Here is a 21,766-nt window from a genome sequence, read left to right as displayed (position 1 = left end):
GTGTGCCAACTAGTTACTTAAAGACAGTTAGCTTAAGACTCATGTTCCTTTTCCTTATTTATTGATGCCATTAATGTGCTCTCTCTCTCTCTCTCTCTCTCTCTCTCTCTCTCTCTCTCTCTATATATATATATATATATATATATATATATATATATATATATATATATATATATATATACTTATTTATTGATGTCATTAATGTGCACTCTCTCTCTCTCTTTTTATATATATATATATAATTAATATTTATGTTATTTAATAATAGTTTAACTATTTTTCTCTTTGTTTACTAGGACTTTTAATAATTTATACACACTTCGTGAATGAGAAACATTAAGATATATTGAAAGAATATTTTACCTCTCATTAAAGAGGAAATCCTAAGCACAGAGAACGTTCGATAATCAGTAATTTCTCGGTTGATCGATTTAGGCATGACTTTAAAGACTAAAAAATCTGCGGAAAGTGAGTGCACGAAAGATGCCAAAATGTTGACAAATTATTTCAAGGAACGTGATTTATGAAATATTTTTCAGTACAATAAATTCATTAGGAAAATTTTCCTGTGAACGAGAGATTTATGTCCCACCACCTAGAAAGTAATGAGTAAATGGTTTATCGTTTCTCAGCCTTAATAGTCTTGAGCTGCATTTGTATCAATGATAACCGCATTACACCTTTCAACTAAGGTATCATATTCTACCACTTAAGATGCATGAGAGCGACACATCTCTAGTGTGCTTCTGTCCCGATCAGTATGCCATGTCCCTTGAAACAAACATATTTCAAGATTTTTCATTCATAAGCAAGAGCTTGTAAATTATTTTATATTTATTTTATACTTTCTCAAGCATTAATCAGTTAATTATTCACAAATTAATGGTTATATACCTGTGAGCGAAAGAGAGAAAAGTGCATTCTAACTTTGCTAGAGGGTCCCCACTGGAGGGATAGAATCCATGAATGCATCCAGAAGCAGAAAGACAACAGAAGTCGACGCTTCAGCTGCAAACAGTTCACATGGGCAAAGGGAAATAAACATGCTTGACTATATATGTTGGAATTAATAATTATTTATAACATTTGTTGGGCTGAAATATTCCTAAATTTTAAAAACCGAATTTGTGGAAACTTTGAGAAATAAATATATCTCCTACTTATTTTTTTTTTTAAAAGCGTGAAAACATAATTTGCAAATCACATATTTAGGCAGCATAAAATGAAAAATGCTATCCATCTAAGGACCTATGAAGACAAAAAAAAAAAATTGTAGATTCTCTGCTGTGAATAAAAAAGCAAGTACGACCTGAAACCTCTCCACTAAGCCTACAGCCCCCCATTAAGTAAAGAACAGTTATTAGAATAGGTAAAAAGCGAGCCCAAGTGTGTTGAAACAATACTGGAAAAGAATATAATTTTAATTGGGGAAATTTTCCTTATTAGGTATATCTTTATTTTGTAATTTATAAGAAGGCATCTTTTAAGCAGGGAAGGTTCCCTCCCATCTTTTAAGTTTTTCTTAATAAGGTAAAAATTGTCTAATAAGGGTTTTAAGTAAGTGTATCTGTACTTGATATATAGATTGCTTTCTAAGATTTTTGTCCTTTCTTCTGTTTTCAAATAGGCCACTTAAAAAGACAGGAGACTAAAACACTGATTTAGTGATAATATTAGATTAAAAATTCAGCTCATGGTTTAAAAAGTAAGTCCAATTTTTTTATTTTAAATTGTGTTAAAATTTGAAAATAAGGCAATTTAGATGGATTACGCAGCAGTTTGTGAAACTGATACGGCACAAACACTGATATTAAAAACTTCATATTTTAAAACGGGTGATTTTAGGGGTAGTTTGACATTAAAAACATCATGCAAGTCATCATAAAACCTGGTTCATTCATGAAACTACTGTTTGTATCATTGTAATTTTGTAGTAGATTCATAGAATACTCACACGATTTTTTTTATTACCTAACAGTTCTTTATTTAACAAATTTCATGCAAATTATGATTTTAAAAAATGCAAAAGATAATATATTTTTTTAATAATTATAAGTAAAATTAAGGTTGGAAACGAAGAATTTCCCTTAGAATAATAAAACAAACGTATTTTGAAAGGTCGACAGCCATATATAAAAAAAAAGCTCAACAACCTTTTTTCATACGATGCCTTTACTTGGTTATGGACATCGTGGACAACATAATTAAACATTCTGGCAAAGAAAAATCTAATTTTTATGTTTTCACTTTGTAAGGTTTAAAATCGATGAAAAAAGAGAGCAATTTTTTTTTCTTTTTTGCTTGATTTGGTGATGGAACAGCGGATCCAAAACGGACTCAACAATAAAATGCGCGGAAAAAATGACGATATAATCGGAAATCATGGAGGGCGTTCATATAAAAAGCTTTACATTAGAATTTAGAATATCGGCTCCGCGAATCGCAGCCTGGGAGCGACCTCCTTTACGAGGCACGCTGGTCGGCGCTCTCTCAAATTTAACAAAAAACAACAACTAAGAACCAAAATTCATCATTTTAAGAAAATAATGTTCATAAATATTTATGACGTCATCATGCAGGATCGAACCCCAGCCTATTATCCCTTTGGACGAAAAAAATATTGTATTTTCTCTTTACCCTTTAATTGTGCAAATCTTTAACCACAGGTCTCTTTTCATTATTTTTTTTAACGTTTCATTTTTCTTTTCGTGCTTGAGAGAGAGAGAGAGAGGCTCGCCGGAATTCCGGTCATGGTCTCCACCAGGCGGAGCGGATCCCTGTCCAACTCCGGCGGAAGCGCCGGGAAGCGTCCCCCCTCTCCGACTCCCGGTGCCTCATCGCCGGAGAACCCTCACCCTCCATCCAAACGCTCCAAGGTAAGGTCGGGAGTGTGAATCGCTATCGCTGGTTCTGCGAACCCCGTTTTTTCGAATTGGCTTTTTTCGCTATCGTGAACGAAAGTTTGCTGTTCGCGCTGCTTGATTAGGGGGAAGCAGCTGCCAGAGACAGACAAGCGGCGTCTCTCGCTGGCGGTAACCGGGAATTGGCTGCTCAGACGGGCGATTGTGCAGAACGCGCTTCCGCCGATCCGGCGTCGGCGCCCGGCGAGGGGGAGAGCTCCCGATCTGAGCCAGCCGCCAAGAACGATGGCGCGACACAGAAGGCTGGTGCTCCGGTGGCTCCTTCAGCGGAAGGTAAGTGATTCTTTCCTCCTTTTCTTGTTCTCCTGCTCTCTTCTTTTCTGGTTCAAAATCTTTAGCAAGAAATTGAGTTGCAACCAATCGGCCAGGCTGTGGAGCGTCGCCGATGGTCGATAAAATGAAGTCCTCGCTGAAGACGTGGTGCTCGTACCAGAAGAGAAACTCGGGCGCTTCGCATGCGTGGGGCAAACTCATTTCTCAGTATCCGGAGGTGAGTCAGTTGAGATTTCACTTATCCGCTCACTAGTTTTATTGAGTTTTGAATGTTGAATTGGACTTCTGTTTCCTTGTTGGAGTTCCAGAAGGACTTCTTCTTACTGAAGAAGGTTTCTGTTACTGCTAGATTTTTTTTTTTTTTTGAAAAAAAAATTTGTGTGAGCCTGTCGTAAATCAAAATGTGTCCATGATGGTGGTTTCTTATGTGTAGGTTTAAGCCTATGTTTCATGTTGATGTTGTAGCCTTATGCTTTTAGTCTTGATTTTTGGCCATTGTAAGTAGCTGAAGCTATTTGTGCATGCATCTTTATTTTATTTTATTTGATGAAGAAGATATTAGAGAGCACTAGGTGATTAGCCTGGATGACATTGCTTGTCGTTTTGTGCAATACTTAGGTGGTATATAAGAAGTTAATGCCGTGTGTTATGTTTTTGAACTTTTCTTCTAATTAATTGCTAATTGGAGTTGATCATACAGCAAGTACCAGCGTTCAAGGGTTATTGTTGAACGTACTTTTCATGTCAAGCGCCGATATGCAGTACGGTGATGAATTTTTTCTTGTTGCTTGTGCAGAATCCTCACGTTTCCCTTTGTGGCTCGGTCTTTACAATTGGTGGGACGAGAAGCTGCAATTTGTCCTTGCGTGATCCATCCATTAGCAGCGTCGTGTGCAAAATCAAACTCTTGCAGGTAAATGCATCATGGCGGTGCATACTGCTCCAGTTCTGATTTAATCATTATCATAGCCTGTCATTAGTTCTTAAATTATATGCTTGTGTTTCTGAGCTTGTGCTTTTTATGGCCATAATCAGGATGATGACACTATGCTAGTTGTACTGGAGAGCTCAGAGAGCAAGGGAGCTGTCCTAGTAAATGGCAAACCCATCAGGAAGAATTCCAGTGTTCTAATAAATGCAGGAGATGAACTCACTTTTAGTAGACCTAGTCGCCATGCATACGTATATTTCTGCCCCTTGTTTTGCTTGTGTTTACTTTTCTTATAATTTTTGGTTATCATTTTTTACTGTAGAATCTTCAAACACTTCAAGCAATGATTTCATTTGACTCTACTCCTTTTCCACCATTTTAGATTTTCCAGCAAATTTCAAGCGAAAACCCGTCAGCAGCTTCAGCTCCTTCAGGTGGTTTGGGAGAAGGTCATAACAAAGGTTTGCAACTTGAAGCTAGGACCAAGGACCCTTCAGATGTAGCAGGTGCATCCATATTGGCGTCTTTATCCAACCTTGCACAGGATCTATCTGATTCATCTGTTCATAAAAATGGTGCTGAACCCCAGCTTGAACCTAAAAGGTCTTCACCACCACCCACTTGTACGCCATTTGCAAAATATCCCCTGGTAGTGGATGATTGTGGAAGGAAGTCAACCTCTGATGAGGAATTTGACTCTCTGGTTCCACCTCCTGATGACAAAGCTGAAATGTTACCAGAATCTGAAAGTGAACCACACATTGATCTGGAGAACATGGGTCCAGAGACAGGAAGTAGAACTGATAATGTGAAATTTTCTGGTATTAATGATTCATTAAGGCCCATCCTTAAGATGTTAACTGGTGTGGCTGGTGACCTGGATTTGAGTAGAAGCTTATTTAATCTTGTAGCTGAAGAAAGAGGCGTACTAGCTTCTCAGGCACCGTTAGGTGCAGGTTCTGCTAACAGATTCCAAGCATTTAAGGAACAATTGCTCGCTAGAGTGCTTGATGCTACAGAAAGTGATGTATCATTTGACAACTTCCCATACTATTTGAGGTAGACTTCATATTTCTTGCAGCAATAACATATCAGTTTTTATTGTATATTCCTCCCTTAAAGACTGTTCACTGGATTAATCACTTACGATGTCACTATACTCATATATGCTTTTATTCTTCTTATAATTTCCTGGAACTTGTTTACAAGGAGACCATTTTAAACATCCACATCTCCGTGAGTGGATATGTTGATCTTCCAATATGTGTGGCACACCTTCATCCCTCAGAGTAGTGTGTGCTTCATTGTTTTTGTTTTGTTTGACTTCTTACATAATGGTGGTTACTGGTAGGTCTTACTAGGCTGGTCCTACCTTCAAACTCCCTAATACACACACACACACACACAGATGCACATATTCTTCCATTGGTTGTTAGTAGTGCACGAGGCTGTTCTTTCTTCAATCGTGAGAGAAAGAGAAGTCCTGCAACACATATTTAAGAAATACGTATGTTGTGCTAGCCTTTCTAGTTCATTAACAGAAAGATTTTGGACTGGATAGATTTATGTCATTGTAATTGGAGCCTTAAATGCTAAGATGTGTGTAATCATTGTCTGTAAAATGTTGGAGGCGTTTGCTTCTCATTGTTTATGGCGAATAATAACAAGGTCATTTTTGTTTTGCTAGTGAGGCCACAAAAAATGTTCTGGTTGCTTCAACATTTATCCATTTGAAGCGGAAGGAGTTTTCAAAGTATGCCTTAGAGCTTTCCACCATAAGCCCACGGATTTTGCTTTCTGGGCCTTCAGGTTAGTGAAGTATGCTTTGATGAATCCAACTATTCTAATCTATGGTAGCTATTTCCTTAGCTTTCATGCGTTTTCAATCTTTTGAATCTGTTATCATCTGTCTAGGATCTGATATTTATCAGGAGATGTTGTCAAAGGCCCTTGCTAATCACTTTGGAGCCAGGTTGCTCATATTTGATGCAAACTCGGTGCTGGGTGTAAGTTTGCTTGTTTTGTCTGATCATTTTTGTATCATGGGTTCAGAAGTGTATGCACATGAAATTTCTACTGTACTGTAGGGTGTTTCGTCAAAAGACATGGACAGTATAAAGGAAGGACCCAGAGCAGACAAATCCTGTACTTGTGTGAAGCAACGGTCTGGGCATTCTGATGCAACAAAAGGAACTGCTGTACCAGGTTCCGATACTGACACAACTGGCTCAGCAAGTGCAGCAACTGTTGCTGGTTTTCAATCTCAATTAAAACAGGAATCAGCAGCTCCACCTGTTGGGTCATCTAAGAACTGTCATTTTAAAGCAGGTATTACCTCCTAGCTATTTAAGAAATGCATCTTCATGTTGACACTGAAGATTTGGCTTCGTGAATATGTGATGAAATTTTCCTGTACAGGTGACAAGGTAAAATTTATTGGTTTGCTACCATCTGGATACACATCAACTCTCCAACCCCAATCAAGGTACCTTTGTTCTTCAAATAGTTCCCCATGTTTGGTGTCAAATGCCATAAAATAAATTTAATGAAAAGAAAAATAAAGCCTGTTTTTTCTTCATTCAGTCATTCTACTTCTGTCTTCTTGATATAGATCTATCATACATATCTAAAAAAGTGGTTATGATCTGTGCTGCAACTCTTATAAACTATGGAAGAACTAATATTTAGTGAAAAATGAAGAGTAATCTTCACAAATGAAGATAAAAACAAGTGATTAATATTCCAGCTCCAAAAAAAAAAAAAGTGTTCGTGCTGTTTGACTGTTTTTGAAATTCGTAAAACTCTAACTTCATGCAGGTCCATGCGGCGGGGGCGGGGGCGACACATTGACCCTGTCCTCTCTCTCCCTCTGAAAATCGAGAATGCAAAATGTGTTCATGGATGTCTGTGTGTCATGTTTATTTCTCTTAATCTAAAATAATTTCTGTATCATATGTGACACTTCTATGTCTAATAGCTATTAGCCACATTCATATCCACGTGAGATAAGATATACATAGGAGATCATGAAGGCATCAGTTGAGGAAATGTTGTAGTATTCCTAAAATGGATCAGAATTAAGGCTTTTATGCATGTGCTACATCATCCCACCTAGCAACTTGCTCTCATGGAGGATGCAACTGCATGTGAATTTTTTTTGTGTTGGAATTTGATACATTATGGATGCTGAACATGTACATGCGTGAAGGTCTATAAGAAGAAATAGAGGATGAAATATCGACTACTGAACTTTTAATGGAAAGTAGACCGGTACTATGATAAGTTCTGGAACAGTTACCCATTTCAGAGGGCATTTCCCCTACATGAAATTCCCAACATTTTATTTGGCTTTTCTTTCTGCTTACTTTTAAAAGTTGGCTTGCTTTTTGTGCTTTCTCAGTTTATTTTGTGGGTGTCAACATTGTTTTATTCCTCTGTGAACTTTAATTTTTTGATCATTTGCATATGTGAGTTGAACTTTCATTCCAGAATATAGAACTGTTATATCGTCCTAGATTAGTAGAAGTGGTAGTCTGGTTGATTGACTAGTCTTTAGGCCAAAATCAGTCTGGCCTCAAAGTCAACTGCTAATCATCATCTAGCTGAACTAGTTGGCGACTAGTTTCTTGATTGACTAATCAGTAAGCAAATAGGAAAGAAGTCCTAATCGTGGGGGATCACAACACTTAACCACTCTTTCTTTCTCCCTGTCTCTCTCTCTTGCAGTGGACAGATATGTTCTTTCTCGTTCTTCCTTTTTCCTTCTCTGTCTTTCATTTTTCTTACTTATTTTTCCCTTCTTTCTCCTAATGGCATGCTGCTGCAGTTCTTCCTGCCTGCAGCCTGTCTTCATCCTCGTCTTCACACTTTTCTTCTTTTCTTCCTTTCTTCCGTTCTGCTGGGTTCTGCTTTTTTCTTTCCCTTGTGATGGACATCTTGAAGATACTTCTTTCCTTTTCTGTTAGACGGGCAACTTTTTCTATATGTAATATTAACTATCATTGTTCACTTATGATTTAGTTCATCATCATGCAATGTTATGTCTAGTGACTGACTGTGCATTTCACTTGATGTTTTAATGGCATATGGCTTTTATCATTTTGACAATTTAATTATTGTGTTTCTATAGTCTTTAGTGATTTTCTTTTTGTAGACAACATGGATTGACTTGGACCAATTTATCTGGCTGATTCTTCTAAGGGAAACCAACTTACCATTTTGTCTGCATAGTGCATAGGTTAAGTTATGTAGCATGGGTGTCTGGTGTTGGTGTATTAAACTACTCAATTTTTTGATAGATTAAATATATATGGAGCAAAACACTATCCTTTTGATATATGCTGATCTGTCTGGTCTTTGTTGCTCCAGAGTTTAGATCCAACCAATTCTGACCAGTATGCATCTAGCTGTTGGGGACTAGCATTAGCAATGGCTAGCTCAGCAGAAGCTCAAAAGAAAAAATTAAAAAAGCAAAAGAGAAAATGAAAAAAAAGGATCCAAGATATATATATATATATATATATATATATATATATATATATATATATATATCATGATATTTTGGCTACCATGTTGTAGAAAAGTATCTCCTACATTGTGCATACACTTTTCTTTTTATTGTTTCTATTGTATTTAAGAACGACACTCGATCATTATTTGTTTATGGTTTTGAACTTTTGTGAATAAATGCTACAACAATATGCTGTCTCATAGTTTTGTGTTCCTTTTCTTTCATGCTCTATAACTTATAAGTTTTACTTGAGGAAATTCACACTTTCAAGGAACTGCCTAGAAAACGTTTGCTGAGAATGATATTCAAAACTTCTTGGTTGTAACTGCCAAAATCCATTCTCATTCAATCTGCAGGGGTCCTTCCTATGGTTGTCGAGGTAAAGTGCTACTGCCATTCGAGGAAAACAGTTCCTCCAAAATCGGTGTGCGGTTTGATAAGCCCATTTCAGAGGGTAATAACCTTGGTGGAATATGTGAAGAAGGTCATGGATTCTTTTGCAATGGTGATGACCTGACTATTTTGTTATTATCATTTTTGTGGGCCTAAGTTGTTTTCAACAAGTTCTCTGACATCAGTCATCACTAACATGTGTTCATCTTATTTATAGTTAATGATCTCCGTTTGGAGATTTCTGCTGGTGAGGATATGGAAAGATTGGCAATTGAGACATTATTTGAGGTTATTGATCTGCTTGATTCACATAACTTTTGAGGAGACAAAGAGCCATTACTTGCTTAAATATTCTGTCACTGATGTGTTGAGTAACCTTTCCCACCCTACTATTTTCCAGGTTGTGGCTAGTGAGAGCAACAAAGGACCTTTTATATTGTTTATGAAAGATGTTGAGAAGTCCATTGCTGGCAACACAGAATCTTATGCAGCTTTCAAAAGCAAACTTGAAACCTTACCTGACAATGTTGTGGTAGTTGGTTCTCATACCCAGCTTGATAATCGAAAGGAAAAGGTAGTATTTTCCATCTCAACTACTTTCTCAACCTGTGTAATGTCCTTGTTCTTTGCAGGCATTGGTTTATTTGCTTTTGATCTTTCTTATAATGCAGTCGCATCCTGGAGGCCTCCTTTTCACCAAGTTTGGGAACAATCAAACTGCTTTGCTGGACTTTGCTTTCCCGGTAAAGACATTCTAGTTTGGTTGCACTTTTCTGTCTCTTCTGTACGCAGTCAATTCTTTATGTGCACTATGCTAATGTTTTCTTGCTTGTGGTTTCTGATCAAGTATAGTGAAAATTATTATCTTTTACTGTCTGTTTGTCTTTTTTTTTTTTTTTTTTTTTTCTCTTGTAACTTATAGAACCACATTGTCAAATGTATACCGTCTCATGCTTGTTTTGATTGCACATGCTACTTGCCCTGTATGAATTTTATCTGTACGGTGCTATGAGTTTATGCACCGTGCATTACGTTCATGGAATATGTCATCCTCACACTATTTAGTCATAGGTTTTATTTTTACTTTCTCGATTCAGTTTACAAGTTTCATCTCACGGATGGTACAGTGTCTTACTTTTTCTGCTAAATGAATCATATTTGCTAAATGAATCATGGTTTTATATATGAGAAAGATAAGGTTTTGTATACTTGTTACTACGTGAAGCAAACAACACAAGATGGTGGGTAACAGAAAACCTTAAGAAGTGAATTAATTTTAATTTAGATATATGTTATAAATGTTTGGCTAGGATTTTCTTGTGTTTTTCTTATTCAATTGGAGTTCCTGTATCCTTTAATCCTTGAGCATTCCTAGTTGCCTATTATGGGGAATTTCTTGCCCATCCTTCTCTTTTCAATAGTCGATGTACTTTTTCTTGCAGAGATCATAATTGTCAGCAATAGGTTGTAGGAAAATTTTTAAATTTTCTGTGATAAAGACTTGAAAGTTGAATCTAATGATGAATTTGCAAACATCATAAGCATGACACTGTGGAAGTAAATAAGTCAATATTTCCTTTCATTGGATTGTAGAGGAGAGTATCAGGTAAAGCTCAAATGACCTGAAGGTACAAGCATAGATTGCAGAGTTTTTGTCAAAGTAAAAATTCTCTGAAGAATTACTGGTAATTGATAAATTATGGTTCATTATGTGCATGTCTTGGTTATCCTTCACCTGGGCATTTGATTAGTAGCCAGTAGGCACTCCAGATTCCAGAATATTAACATTTGATAACTATTATGAACTTACTTTCACTATACTTCATAATGCTTCAATTGGTGGAATCTTGTTAGCCAAAAGAAAGATCCCCTCTATGTCCTACTGATTAACTTAGAAATGGTAAATTGCAATGCTACATATAACCTTCTTGAGTTGTATATGATCTAAGCTGAGATTGGATTTGGCTGTTTGAGCTTGGTTACTTGAAGACCAAGGGTTAGCATTTGCTTTGAAAAAGTGTAAAGGGAAAGCAAATCAATTGAGCTTGCTACCTTATATACCAGATCTGAGTAATAGGTTGCTGAAATTTAACTTGTTCAGATATTTAAGCTACAGAAATTGTTGGAACCGTGACAACTGTGGATGTTTCTCAGAATGACTGCAATTTTAGAACCTGCTGATTTGTCGACTTTCTACTCACCATTTCCCCTGATACTCTTAACCTATTTGTTATGTTGCTCTTCCTCAAAGTCTTGATGGAAAGGAAAAAGCGAAACTGTTATCTTAGTTTAAGATGATGACATGAATTTGGGATATAAGGATTTTGTGACAGTCAACTACTTTGAAATGGCTTGACCAGTATACAACTGAAGTTATTGTTATGGTCTTTTGGTGATTGATATCAAATCGTAATAAATGCCAATCAAGCATCTGTTCACTTTCATATTTAACTGAGTTTGTTGGGAGTTCTTCTTCAGAACAGAGCACCTATATTTTTTAAAATTCTACTTCAAAGAGGACAATGGTTCTGACCAAAAGGTTTGATGTCATAGAACTCCAAGGAGGAATGGTGTAACCTTTTACGAGTAACCAGCTTCTCATTGCTTGCAATATATGTCAATCTTGCTGATGATTCATCTGTTGTCCTTGTTGCTTAGTCAAGCTATCAAACACTAGGATGAGAACTGTTCCATAGTGGGTTGGAAAATTTCATGAGTGTTGTCTGGTTGGCAGTTTGCATATTAGTTCTTCAATAGATATAAGGTTCTTTACACAAACTCTTAAATATATGTATCTTTATTGTTTTAAATTGCTTATGTTACAGAAGGAAGGAACTTATCTTAGGATGCCTGTGCTATGCATTATTACCAGGTTACCTGAAACATGTATTGAACTGCTTGATCTGTTGGTCCATGTGGAGGTTTCTTTGTTGATCAAATTCTTGACCAATTTTTACTTTTTGCAGGATAGTTTTGGCAGGTTGCATGATAGAGGCAAAGAAATTCCAAAGACAATAAAACTGCTGGCAAAGCTTTTTCCAAATAAAATTACCATACAGTTGCCACAGGTGCTTAATTTTGTCTACTTCTTCTGAATGCCGTTGAAGATGTGTTAAGAAAATCTTAAGAGTCGATGAGTATTTTGCAGGATGAGGCTCTTCTTGTGGATTGGAAACAGCAGCTCGATCGAGATGTTGAAACCCTTAAAGCAAAGGGCAATCTTGTCCATATCTGTTCAGTAAGCATAAACAAATCTGATTATGTTTTATTTTTTATTTCTGCTCATGTCCTTTTGTAGTTGATCCATACATATGACATATAGGATGTGCTGTAGGAGGTGCAGACAGAGGCACATTAAAGGAGAGAAACATATTGTTCACATTCTAAATGACAATGACAAAGAAAATTGGGACAGTCTGGCTGGTCTACTATACCGTAGAGATTAAACTTAGAATGTGATAAATGGTTGTTCACCTCCTTATTCAAACTAAATAAGTAACTGTGGATAGGTCATTTTAAGTGAAGCGACAGATGCACTGAATGAACAAGTGAATACTTACAGGCGACAGCATTTTGATGCCATGTCTTCTATTGACAGGTCTTAACACGAAACAATTTGGAATGCAATGACTTGGAAGCATTATGCATCAAGGATCAGACATTGACCAGTGAAAGTATGTATTTGTTTCTGTGGCTTTGACTTTTTTTGTCTGGTTTATAGGTCTTATTTAGTGTCATGTTTTTTTCAACCAACTCTATGTGAAAAGACGGTTATGTTACAGGGATATGCTAACTGATTGACTAATTGACCTTGCAGGTGCAGAGAAGATTGTTGGATGGGCCCTCAGTTACCATCTAATGAAAAATCCTGATATTGAGGCAAAAGTTACGAAGATCACTATATCAAGCGAGAGGTTCACATTTAAACTCAGTTAATTCTCATCTTATGTGAACTTGCTTTTTGAGACCAAGATATTAACATCTTCAAAGGCCTTTCTTGCAGTATTTTGTATGGGCTTGAAATCTTGCAGAATATTCAAACTGAAACAAAAAGCTTAAAGAAGTCCCTTAAGGTTAGTTTTAAACCTTATATCTTCAAGTGGTGTATGCTGTAACATTGCTATTCTTTCTCTTACCTATTTAACATGTTTGGTGAGCAAAAATAGGATGTTGTCACGGAGAATGAATTTGAGAAGAGACTTTTAGCTGACGTTATACCACCAAATGACATTGGAGTCTCATTTGATGATATTGGAGCTCTCGAAAATGTCAAAGATACGCTGAAAGAGTTGGTGATGCTTCCTTTGCAAAGGCCGGAACTTTTTCGCAAGGGGCAACTGACAAAGGTTTGTGTATCATTTGTACACTTGTCCCATGCTTTTGCCAAGATATTGCACTAACAGAATCTTCCGTGTTGATTTTAGTTAGTTTCAACTGTACACTTTGATTCGTGACCAATCAACTTAGTAGAATTCCTCTAGTCAAAGTGGCCCTGAAAAATTGACTAGTCAATGCTTAGGCCCACTAGTCGGTCAAGTTTTGTTTTCCTTTTCTTGTTTATTTTTTGGCTCTGCATTAGTTTATTGTGTTTTTTCCTGTTGGATGTTTTTTTTATGTTCATTATTCAAATACTGAACCCATGCATGTTTTGTTGTACTGTGATTATATATATATATATATACATATTTGATTCATGTTACCATTTATTATTATTTTTAAATATCTTTACTATGGGTTTTTACACTTCCCCGCATCAGCAGTTATGTATCCAGTTCACTTTTAAGCACTTAGTTATGTGCATATCTGATAGTAGTTTTTGTACAATGTTATTTGGAGTATAATTATGTCCTTTACTTGACTCATAGTGCCATGATGTGTCTCCTAATAGTTTTGGTAATATGTCTCCTAATAGTTTTGGTAATTTAATTTTTGTGTTTTTGTCTTCTTTTGTTCATTTGCATTCTAGGGAACAACTTCAACTGATCATCCCAACTGGTCCATACTAGCCTTTTTAGGAGGTCTGTTACTAGGTAGTAGGCATCGACAAGCAACTTTGATTACATATGATGATATCTTTCTTGACATTGCAAGTTCAAATTTTACTTGCAAAAGCTACCCAGGCTGAGAGACTTTGTCGCTCACCACGGGCATAAAACCCTGAGGCCATTCTTTGCAAAGGGTCAGTGTTCCTGGGATTCAAACCAGGGACTAGCGGCCTATGTCACCATGGTACGCCGATTTGGCTAGAATATCGATACGCCGGTACGTGGTGGTACGTTTGGATTTGGTTTCGACCCAAACCATATCACAATGTAAAAGAAAAGAAAAAAAAAATGCCGACGCCTTCCTTCTTCGTCTCGATTTTGTTTGTTCCTTTGGCGGTGGGTGCTTGGGTTCGCTAGCGACTTTGGGCAGCGGCGGTGGACGGCGGCTGGCGACAGACGGTTTCTTTATTAGGCAGTTTTTACTTTTTAGTGTTGCTTCTGCAGTTGGGGGTTTGATAGTTTGGGCAGCTGTCGACGGGAGCTTGGGCAGGGGCTGGCGATTGGCGACGGCCGGCGATAAATATTTCATGGGATTGCATTTTGCAGATAAATATTTCACAGGTTAAAAACCTTTCATCGGATTGCATTTTGCAGACAAATGCACTGTTCGCTTTCCCTTCTCCTATTTTTGCATAAATAGAAATAGTGATTCTGTCTTTGGCTTTTGAAAGTAGAAATTAAGGCAACCAAAATTTGAGGAAAGCTCTATTAATCTATTGTGATGTATAATGAACTCTAGGATCAAGCATTCTCAAGTTACCTATTTTAGTTTCTTTTTGGTGTCTGTTTTTCTCTCTATTTATTTGGTGGCATCACATCTTGTGATTTAACTCACTGTTGTACGTATCGTACGGTACGGGGCTGTATCATACGAACCGTATCGTCGCGTTTCAAAAATGCGATACGATACACAACCTGTATCGTACAGTTACGATACAGGCACCGCATCGTACGATACAGTTACGATACGGCTACTATACGGTTACGATACGTACGATACGGTTACAATACGATAATTTTTTATTGATTTTTTATTATTTCTTATATTATTTCTGATTTTTTTTTTTTTAAAAATACGATACGGTTACGATACTTTACGATACAGCGTATCTTAAAGCCAGACCGATACGGCTCACGATACGCTTTTTACAACATTTTAACTTATTTACCATGTCAAAAGGTAAGGGCATGCAGTCGAGTAGAGATTGTGAATTGGAAATTATTTGAATGTATGCATCTTGCTGATTGGGGTACGCTCAAACTCATGGGGTTGGTGAGACTAATTAATTTGAGCTCATAAACTTGCAATTTTGGCTGTAATTTGCAATTTTTTTAACTCATGGGGTTGGTGAGACTAATTAATTTTGGCTCATAAACTCATGGGGTTGTTTTTTTTAAATTTTTTGAATTAAAAATATTTAATATTCACCGTACCTCCGTACCAAGATTTACGAAAACGCCGTACCAGTACCCGTACCCCCATACCCGTACGTATGTGACATAGCTAGCGACCTACCAGTCATTGAACTAACCAGGTTGGCTGCACCCTTCGGCACATATGAACTGCCAATTTCTCCCCAGACTCCCATAGCTTGATGGGCTTTTTTTTTTTCATTAGGTTATGTTGCACCGATGTCGATACAGGTGACAGTGTTGGACACTATGTATGAGCCTGGTTGTCTAAATAGGGACTAGTCGGCCTGACTGATCAGCTAGTCAGGCTTGTTGCTGGTCAGCTGACTAGTCCTTCACGTCAAAGTCAGCAAGGACCACTGTGGAGACTAGTCAGCTAGCTAGGCCAACTAATCGATGGTGATTTGGTCCTTGAGTTATCCAGAATTTGGTAGATTTCTGAGTTGTCATTCAACCAGTCATTGATTGACTAATCGCTGATTTGGTCCCTTTTGTCTTTGTATGTTTATCATTATTTTCCTTTCCTTTTTTACGTAAGATAAATTTTAGAAATTTAAAAATCTGTTGTAAAAGGTAAAACAGAGAGGGGGGGGGGGGGAGAGAGATTGGGTGTGTGTGTGTGTGTCTCTCTCTCTCTATATATATATATATATATAGAACCAACTAATTCTAACTAGTTTGGCTAGTTGCTTTTAGGCCTTGACCAATCTACCTCTGATTTCCAATTTTGACAACCTAGGCATCAGACACGGCAAAGATTCAAAAAGTAGTACTGGCAGGATTGTGAAAAAATGAGTGTTATGCTTTTCTTCCTTCTTCTGTTTATTATCTAACCCATAAGGAATGCAGGAGGGGTAGTACTTCAACCCTTGTCTTTTCCTTTTCTCTAATTTTGTAGAAAAGGTACAGCCTCCTTTTTTTGTCAAATGAAAAAAAAGGCACAGCCATAAGAAGTATTCATGGGATATTGATGTCAGTGTAGAAGTGGTGGACAACAGATATTTCAACTTTTTTGTGTCGCTGAGACAGAGGTGTCAGGGAGAAAGCTATGATGCCAGCTGTCAAATGACCTAACAACTTATAGCTACCTTGTTGGTCACCCATGTAGATCTTCACACAAAAACTTGATGAGAGGTGGAATCAGGCTTATTGGTCTGCTAAGTGTTAGTTATGATTATGACCTGTCAAAATCCAGAAGAAGTTTAAACTGGGTACTGCTAAATATCCTTGGCACATGGTTATGTAGCTGGGATACCCCGTGGAAGTGAGCAAGTGGATGACAAGCACAGTTGGTTTCTTACATTCAAGTCCTTCCCAAATACTCTTTCTGTGTCTTTGTATCCATTTTTTGGGTCCAATCGTTCTGATGGAAACTAACTGATCTATTAATGGCTTGGCTCATTTTAGTTCATGGGGTCACTTGTTCTAGCTTGTAGATGAGTCTTTATCTAACCAAGCAACCAGATAAACTTATTAAGCTGAGCATGGGAAAGGTGCTTGGTGTTTGGTCTGGCTCATTTAGTTCTTTGCTTGAATATACAAATTACACGTCTCAGATTAATCCTTATGCTGATAGAATTCCTTTCTGCAGCCTTGCAAGGGTATTCTTTTATTTGGCCCCCCAGGCACAGGGAAGACGATGCTTGCGAAAGCTGTTGCCACTGAATCTGGTGCAAATTTTATCAATATTTCCATGTCAAGCATCACATCTAAGGTAATCATGGAGTTTGCTAGAGGGCGATCAGCTGTCTCCTCACTATGCATAAGAACTAATGGCATTCTCTGCTTTTTGTCAGTGGTTTGGTGAGGGTGAAAAATACGTCAAAGCTGTGTTCTCACTCGCCAGCAAAATTGCTCCTAGCATTATATTTGTTGATGAGGTAAGTTTTTGGCTTTCATGCTCAGCAGCCCTTAAATATGTAAAAGGTACATTGATGGGGGGTCCCATTATATAGAAAAGCTGACTATAGCTAATAATTGTATTTGCTTTTTTTTTATCATTTTTTGGTTTCTTTATGTAGGTGGACAGTCTGCTTGGACGGCGGGAAAATCCTAGTGAACATGAAGCCATGCGGAAGATGAAAAATGAGTTTATGGTGAATTGGGATGGATTGCGCACAAAAGATAAAGAGCGTGTAATGGTTCTGGCTGCTACAAACAGGCCTTTTGATCTTGATGAAGCTGTTATTAGAAGGCTTCCACGAAGGTATTTTGTTGTTTTCTTCCCTTGATAATAAGAGGAGAAGAAAAGAAGGGGGAAGGGTTGGTTGAGATTTGAGCGTTGGTTGGGTGACTTTCTCAAAGAAATTGTTCTTCCTTAACCTTCAGCTTCAAATTTTCGTATTCTACAAACTGCAAACCATAGGGAATCCTATATATTTTTCTGCAAGCACTCTTTATTTAAGGAGCATGTACATTATATATTACAAACTGGTTCAATTCTTAGTGGGGAATTTAAAAATCTGTCATTTATTTTTGCATCATGGACCTTCATATAATGAAATCTGATGCTATCTGTAGATTAATGGTGAACTTGCCAGATGCACCAAATAGATCCAAGATACTAAAGGTGATACTGGTCAAAGAAGAGTTAGCACCAGATGTTGATTTTGAAACACTTGCAACTATGACGCAAGGATATTCTGGAAGTGATCTGAAGGTCTTCTTTTGACTTTGCTCGGTTTTTGCAAAGCATTTACATGGTCCAGTAGTCTTATTCCCATAACTTTTTGGACACTTTTGCTGATCGCTTCTTTTTTTCCCATTATGTTTCAGAACCTCTGTGTTACAGCTGCACATTGTCCTATCCGGGAACTGTTAGAGAAGGAGAAAAAGGTCAAAAACACTCCTCGTTGGAATCTCGTTTTTGTAACTCTTCTGCTTCTTACTTATTCATATATGAGGATTTTTCCTTCTCACGGCAAATCATGTTCACTTTTTTGTGAGCATTTGTTTATGCATGTTTGAAGCTGTCATTTGGTTTAAGGTCTTTGTCAGGTAGCTAATATTTTTTTCATTTGTGTGCATTTGTGAAAAGTTATAGACCAAAAAATGGCTAGATATTAAGTTTGGTTTAGGTAAAAATTCTCTTGGACTTTATTGGGTCTTATCTGGATACTGATACAATTAATACGGAAGGATGTAGCCTGAACTGAGGATACCAGGTTGTTAGGGTAGTGGAAAACTATAGTCCATGTTTTATCTGGCTTTGAAATGTCTAAAACAAAGGGAACCATATATTAGTCCAACTTTTTTTCCATGTCCATGTGACGTGGCTGCTGAAAAACTGTGGGGATGCATGTGGTTGGATCTCTGGTGCTTCTGTTGATGGTGGTTATTTCAGACTGTCCAGCTGAAACTCAAAGGGAAAAAAAATGCCAAGATGACATTGTCCCAGATGAAAACCAGCTCATACCTGACAAATAATTTTTTTTCTTTTGAAATTTCACAAACGTATTCTGGTGTTTTGGTGATATAATAAAAACACACTTAAAGTTTGGATTTCTCACATTTAGCCACCTGCTTCCTATTTAATGGAGGCAGTTAGATGAAAAAGATCAAAATTTGAGTGTGTTTTTGTTATTTCATTAAAACTTATGTAGGTTTTTCTTTCTTTTTTTTTTGTACTGCAAAACGTTTGATCACAATTGGAACTTGGGTCGAGCCAGTTGTTTGAAATTTCATTTTTTACACATTTCACCGTTTATTAGATCTTATACATCTGATTATATACTTGATTGTGCCTGTTTCTCATGCCAAACCTGAATCTTGTCAACCCTGTGCAGGTAAAAACTGCACTGTATGAGATGTTTCTTTCTCCTCTAAAGTTCTACTACTTTCTACAGTTAATGCATGCATGTAAACTCACTTGTATCTTTAGATAGTTACTTTCTTCATATTTTTATTCATGCCAAGACTAGGAAACTGCCTGCACAGTAGCCGTCAAAGGCATTTGTCTGTTGGGTCCCGCATTCAATTTCTATCTTGGCCTGAAAGTAGTGAATGTTGATAATGCTTTACTTTTTGTGGGTCTTGTGATTCCATGTCATCTTTTTGTGCTTCTACCTGTCTTGATCTTTCTGTTGCTGAAACTCACATAGGACACATGAGCACACAGAAGAGAACACACTCACAAATATGCAAATGATATGCTGATGGGCTGTATCAATGAATCTAGTTTACATTATACTTTTTGTAATTCAGTTTTTATCAACTCAATGGCTGGGCCATGTTGGTATAAATAAATTCCATTCCATGCCGTTTTGTGAGATTGGACAGCCTGTGTAATAAAGTCCCACATAATCAGAGGAACTGAATGTAGTACAAAAGAAAATAAATGTTGCCAACTTGTTGTAGTCTATGTGAGGTTCTACATAAGCTATTACTGCAGAAAATGAGAGGAGAGGAAGAGAGCGGAGCTGAAAGAAAACCGCATGTCTCAGCAGCCCTAGACACGGTTCATTCAATTAATAAAAAGAGAGTTAATACCCTAAGACTCAGTCTTTACAATAATACCCTTAAGTAAAACATTATTTGTAGAATACAACATAACTTATTAAAGAACCGGATCTATAAAGGGTCCAGATCCAATAACTTACAAACTAATAACTTAAGCACCATTACCATCTTAACATTCCTACTCAAGTTGTGCATGGTCTTTGTTGAAGTATGTTAGATGGGTCTCGGGACCGGGTCCGGATCCGTATCCGATCCAGCTTGTAGCCCTTGTTGGGCATTATTTAAGTCGTGTAACCCTAATCCTTAAGGAGTTAATGAAATCTTAGAGAGAGAGAGTCTGGCTGCTAGTGGGCACCGGCTCCTCCTCATCCGTGGTTTTTTTCCCTCTAGTTGAGGGTTTTTTCCACATTACATCGTGATCGTCGTTTTCTTTCCCTCCTTGTTCGTGTTTCTACATGGTATCAGAGTCGTGAAGTTCCGGCGTTACTGGTTGGTCATTTGTCTTTTGTTCGTGTTGGAGGAGGATTCACCCGGCACTGTTCATCGACTCGCCCGGCACTGTTCATCGTCTCGCCCGGCACTGTTCATCGCACGCACCTGACGCTTGCGCCCGACGCCCGTGCCCGAGCTTCGCCCGTCGCACTCGACGCCTCCGCCCAGCGCCGCTCAGGTTCCGGCCCTTTTTCCGGCGTCCCTCTCTTCCGTTTTCTATCACCCGACGCATCGCCCAGCGACGCCCTTTTTCCGGCGACCTAGCGCCGCCCTCTACTTCCGCCTGGTTCTGCAACCCACCCAGTGCCGCTCTGCCTCTGCCTCCGCCTGGTTTCGGCGATCTGTCTCCGCCTGGTTCTGACGACCCGCCCAGCGCTGCTCTCTCGGTTTTCCGGCGCCGCCCAGCGCCGCTCTCTCGGTTTTCCGGCGCCGCCCTCTTGCTGTCTCTACCGCCGCCGCCTCCGCCGCTGCAGCAGCCGCCGCCGCTGCCGCCGCCGCTGCCACCGCCGTCGCTGTACCCAATACCACCGTCGCTGTTTCCGCCGCCGCCGGTGTTACCCTTTGCGCCATCGCCATCGCAGTCGCTCTTGCGCCGTCGCTCTTGCGTTGTTGACCGTCGCCGTCACCGTTGTCCCTTGCGCCACTGCCTTTTGCGCCATCGTCTTGCTTCCCGAAGAAGAAGGAAGATATGCGTGCTTAGGCGCTTCCTAGGCTTGCCTCTCCCTATTCACGTCACTTCTTAGGGGTCTTTTGCAAATCCGGTGAAGTGCATCCGCCTCTTACCTGCAATATATTGCTTGGTTGATCTTTGATTCCATCTTCTTTTTTTTGGCGCCCACCGTGCAAGAAGAGGTGGCTGGTCCGTGACTTTGTAGAGGACGTAAAGGAGGAGAGGAGCGTAACTTGAGGATTGCCTCAACGTCCGCCGGCGCTTCGGCGATCGCATCCCCCTTTCCTTACAAAAGATCGGGGTTAAATTGGTCTTACGGGTGAAGGCTTTCCTCATTTCGATGTTGATTTCCTATTCACTTCTATACCTTGATACTTGCTGGTTTTTGCCTCTTGAATCTTGATTCCAGCAAGGAGAACGTGTGGCGCAACCTCTACCCGTGGGAGATTGCAGCCCGAGAGAGAGAAGAAACCGCTTCCGTCGAGCGACATCGACGATCGTTTCCCCCAATCGACATTCTGTTCACTCTTGGGGTTGATTGGGAATCCGGTGAAGATATTACCTCTCTCTCTTTATCGTTCCTTTCTAGATAGAACTTGATTTTTCTCTCGTTCTTGTGATTCTATCCAAGGATATTACTGCCCGTTGGTGCTCTCCGTT

The 21,766-nt window shown here is 38.5% G+C and overlaps 1 protein-coding gene across 2 annotated transcripts in view; it reads left to right on the top strand.

Moving 5' to 3' along the window:
* The first annotated feature begins 2,669 nt into the window (after nt 1-2,669).
* Nucleotides 2,670-21,766, top strand: part of LOC116247374 (uncharacterized) — a 33,567-nt gene continuing 14,470 nt past the window's right edge. The window contains exons 1-26 of one of the 2 annotated variants that reach the window (XM_031619545.2): nt 2,670-2,876; nt 2,987-3,194; nt 3,290-3,411; nt 3,991-4,107; nt 4,230-4,376; nt 4,508-4,946; nt 5,037-5,184; nt 5,813-5,934; nt 6,040-6,131; nt 6,213-6,453; nt 6,544-6,610; nt 8,992-9,140; nt 9,246-9,316; nt 9,429-9,602; nt 9,700-9,771; nt 11,995-12,096; nt 12,177-12,266; nt 12,627-12,702; nt 12,846-12,942; nt 13,032-13,101; nt 13,195-13,374; nt 17,078-17,200; nt 17,283-17,366; nt 17,508-17,692; nt 18,007-18,145; nt 18,262-18,321. In XM_031619545.2, coding sequence (XP_031475405.1) covers nt 2,751-2,876; nt 2,987-3,194; nt 3,290-3,411; nt 3,991-4,107; nt 4,230-4,376; nt 4,508-4,946; nt 5,037-5,184; nt 5,813-5,934; nt 6,040-6,131; nt 6,213-6,453; nt 6,544-6,610; nt 8,992-9,140; nt 9,246-9,316; nt 9,429-9,602; nt 9,700-9,771; nt 11,995-12,096; nt 12,177-12,266; nt 12,627-12,702; nt 12,846-12,942; nt 13,032-13,101; nt 13,195-13,374; nt 17,078-17,200; nt 17,283-17,366; nt 17,508-17,692; nt 18,007-18,145; nt 18,262-18,321 — 3,501 coding nt within the window. In that variant the 5' untranslated portion in view covers nt 2,670-2,750. Of the gene's footprint in view, nt 2,877-2,986; nt 3,195-3,289; nt 3,412-3,990; nt 4,108-4,229; nt 4,377-4,507; nt 5,185-5,812; nt 5,935-6,039; nt 6,132-6,212; nt 6,454-6,543; nt 6,611-8,991; nt 9,141-9,245; nt 9,317-9,428; nt 9,603-9,699; nt 9,772-11,994; nt 12,097-12,176; nt 12,267-12,626; nt 12,703-12,845; nt 12,943-13,031; nt 13,102-13,194; nt 13,375-17,077; nt 17,201-17,282; nt 17,367-17,507; nt 17,693-18,006; nt 18,146-18,261; nt 18,322-21,766 lie in introns of both variants that reach the window. The other variant, XM_031619543.2, reaches the window with a different exon arrangement.

The sequence above is a fragment of the Nymphaea colorata genome, chromosome 2 (assembly GCF_008831285.2).
Source record: "Nymphaea colorata isolate Beijing-Zhang1983 chromosome 2, ASM883128v2, whole genome shotgun sequence".
Taxonomy (NCBI): Eukaryota; Viridiplantae; Streptophyta; class Magnoliopsida; order Nymphaeales; family Nymphaeaceae; genus Nymphaea; species Nymphaea colorata.
The sequence above is the reverse complement of the archived record's forward strand: the minus strand, read 5'-3'. Positions and strand labels throughout refer to the sequence as shown.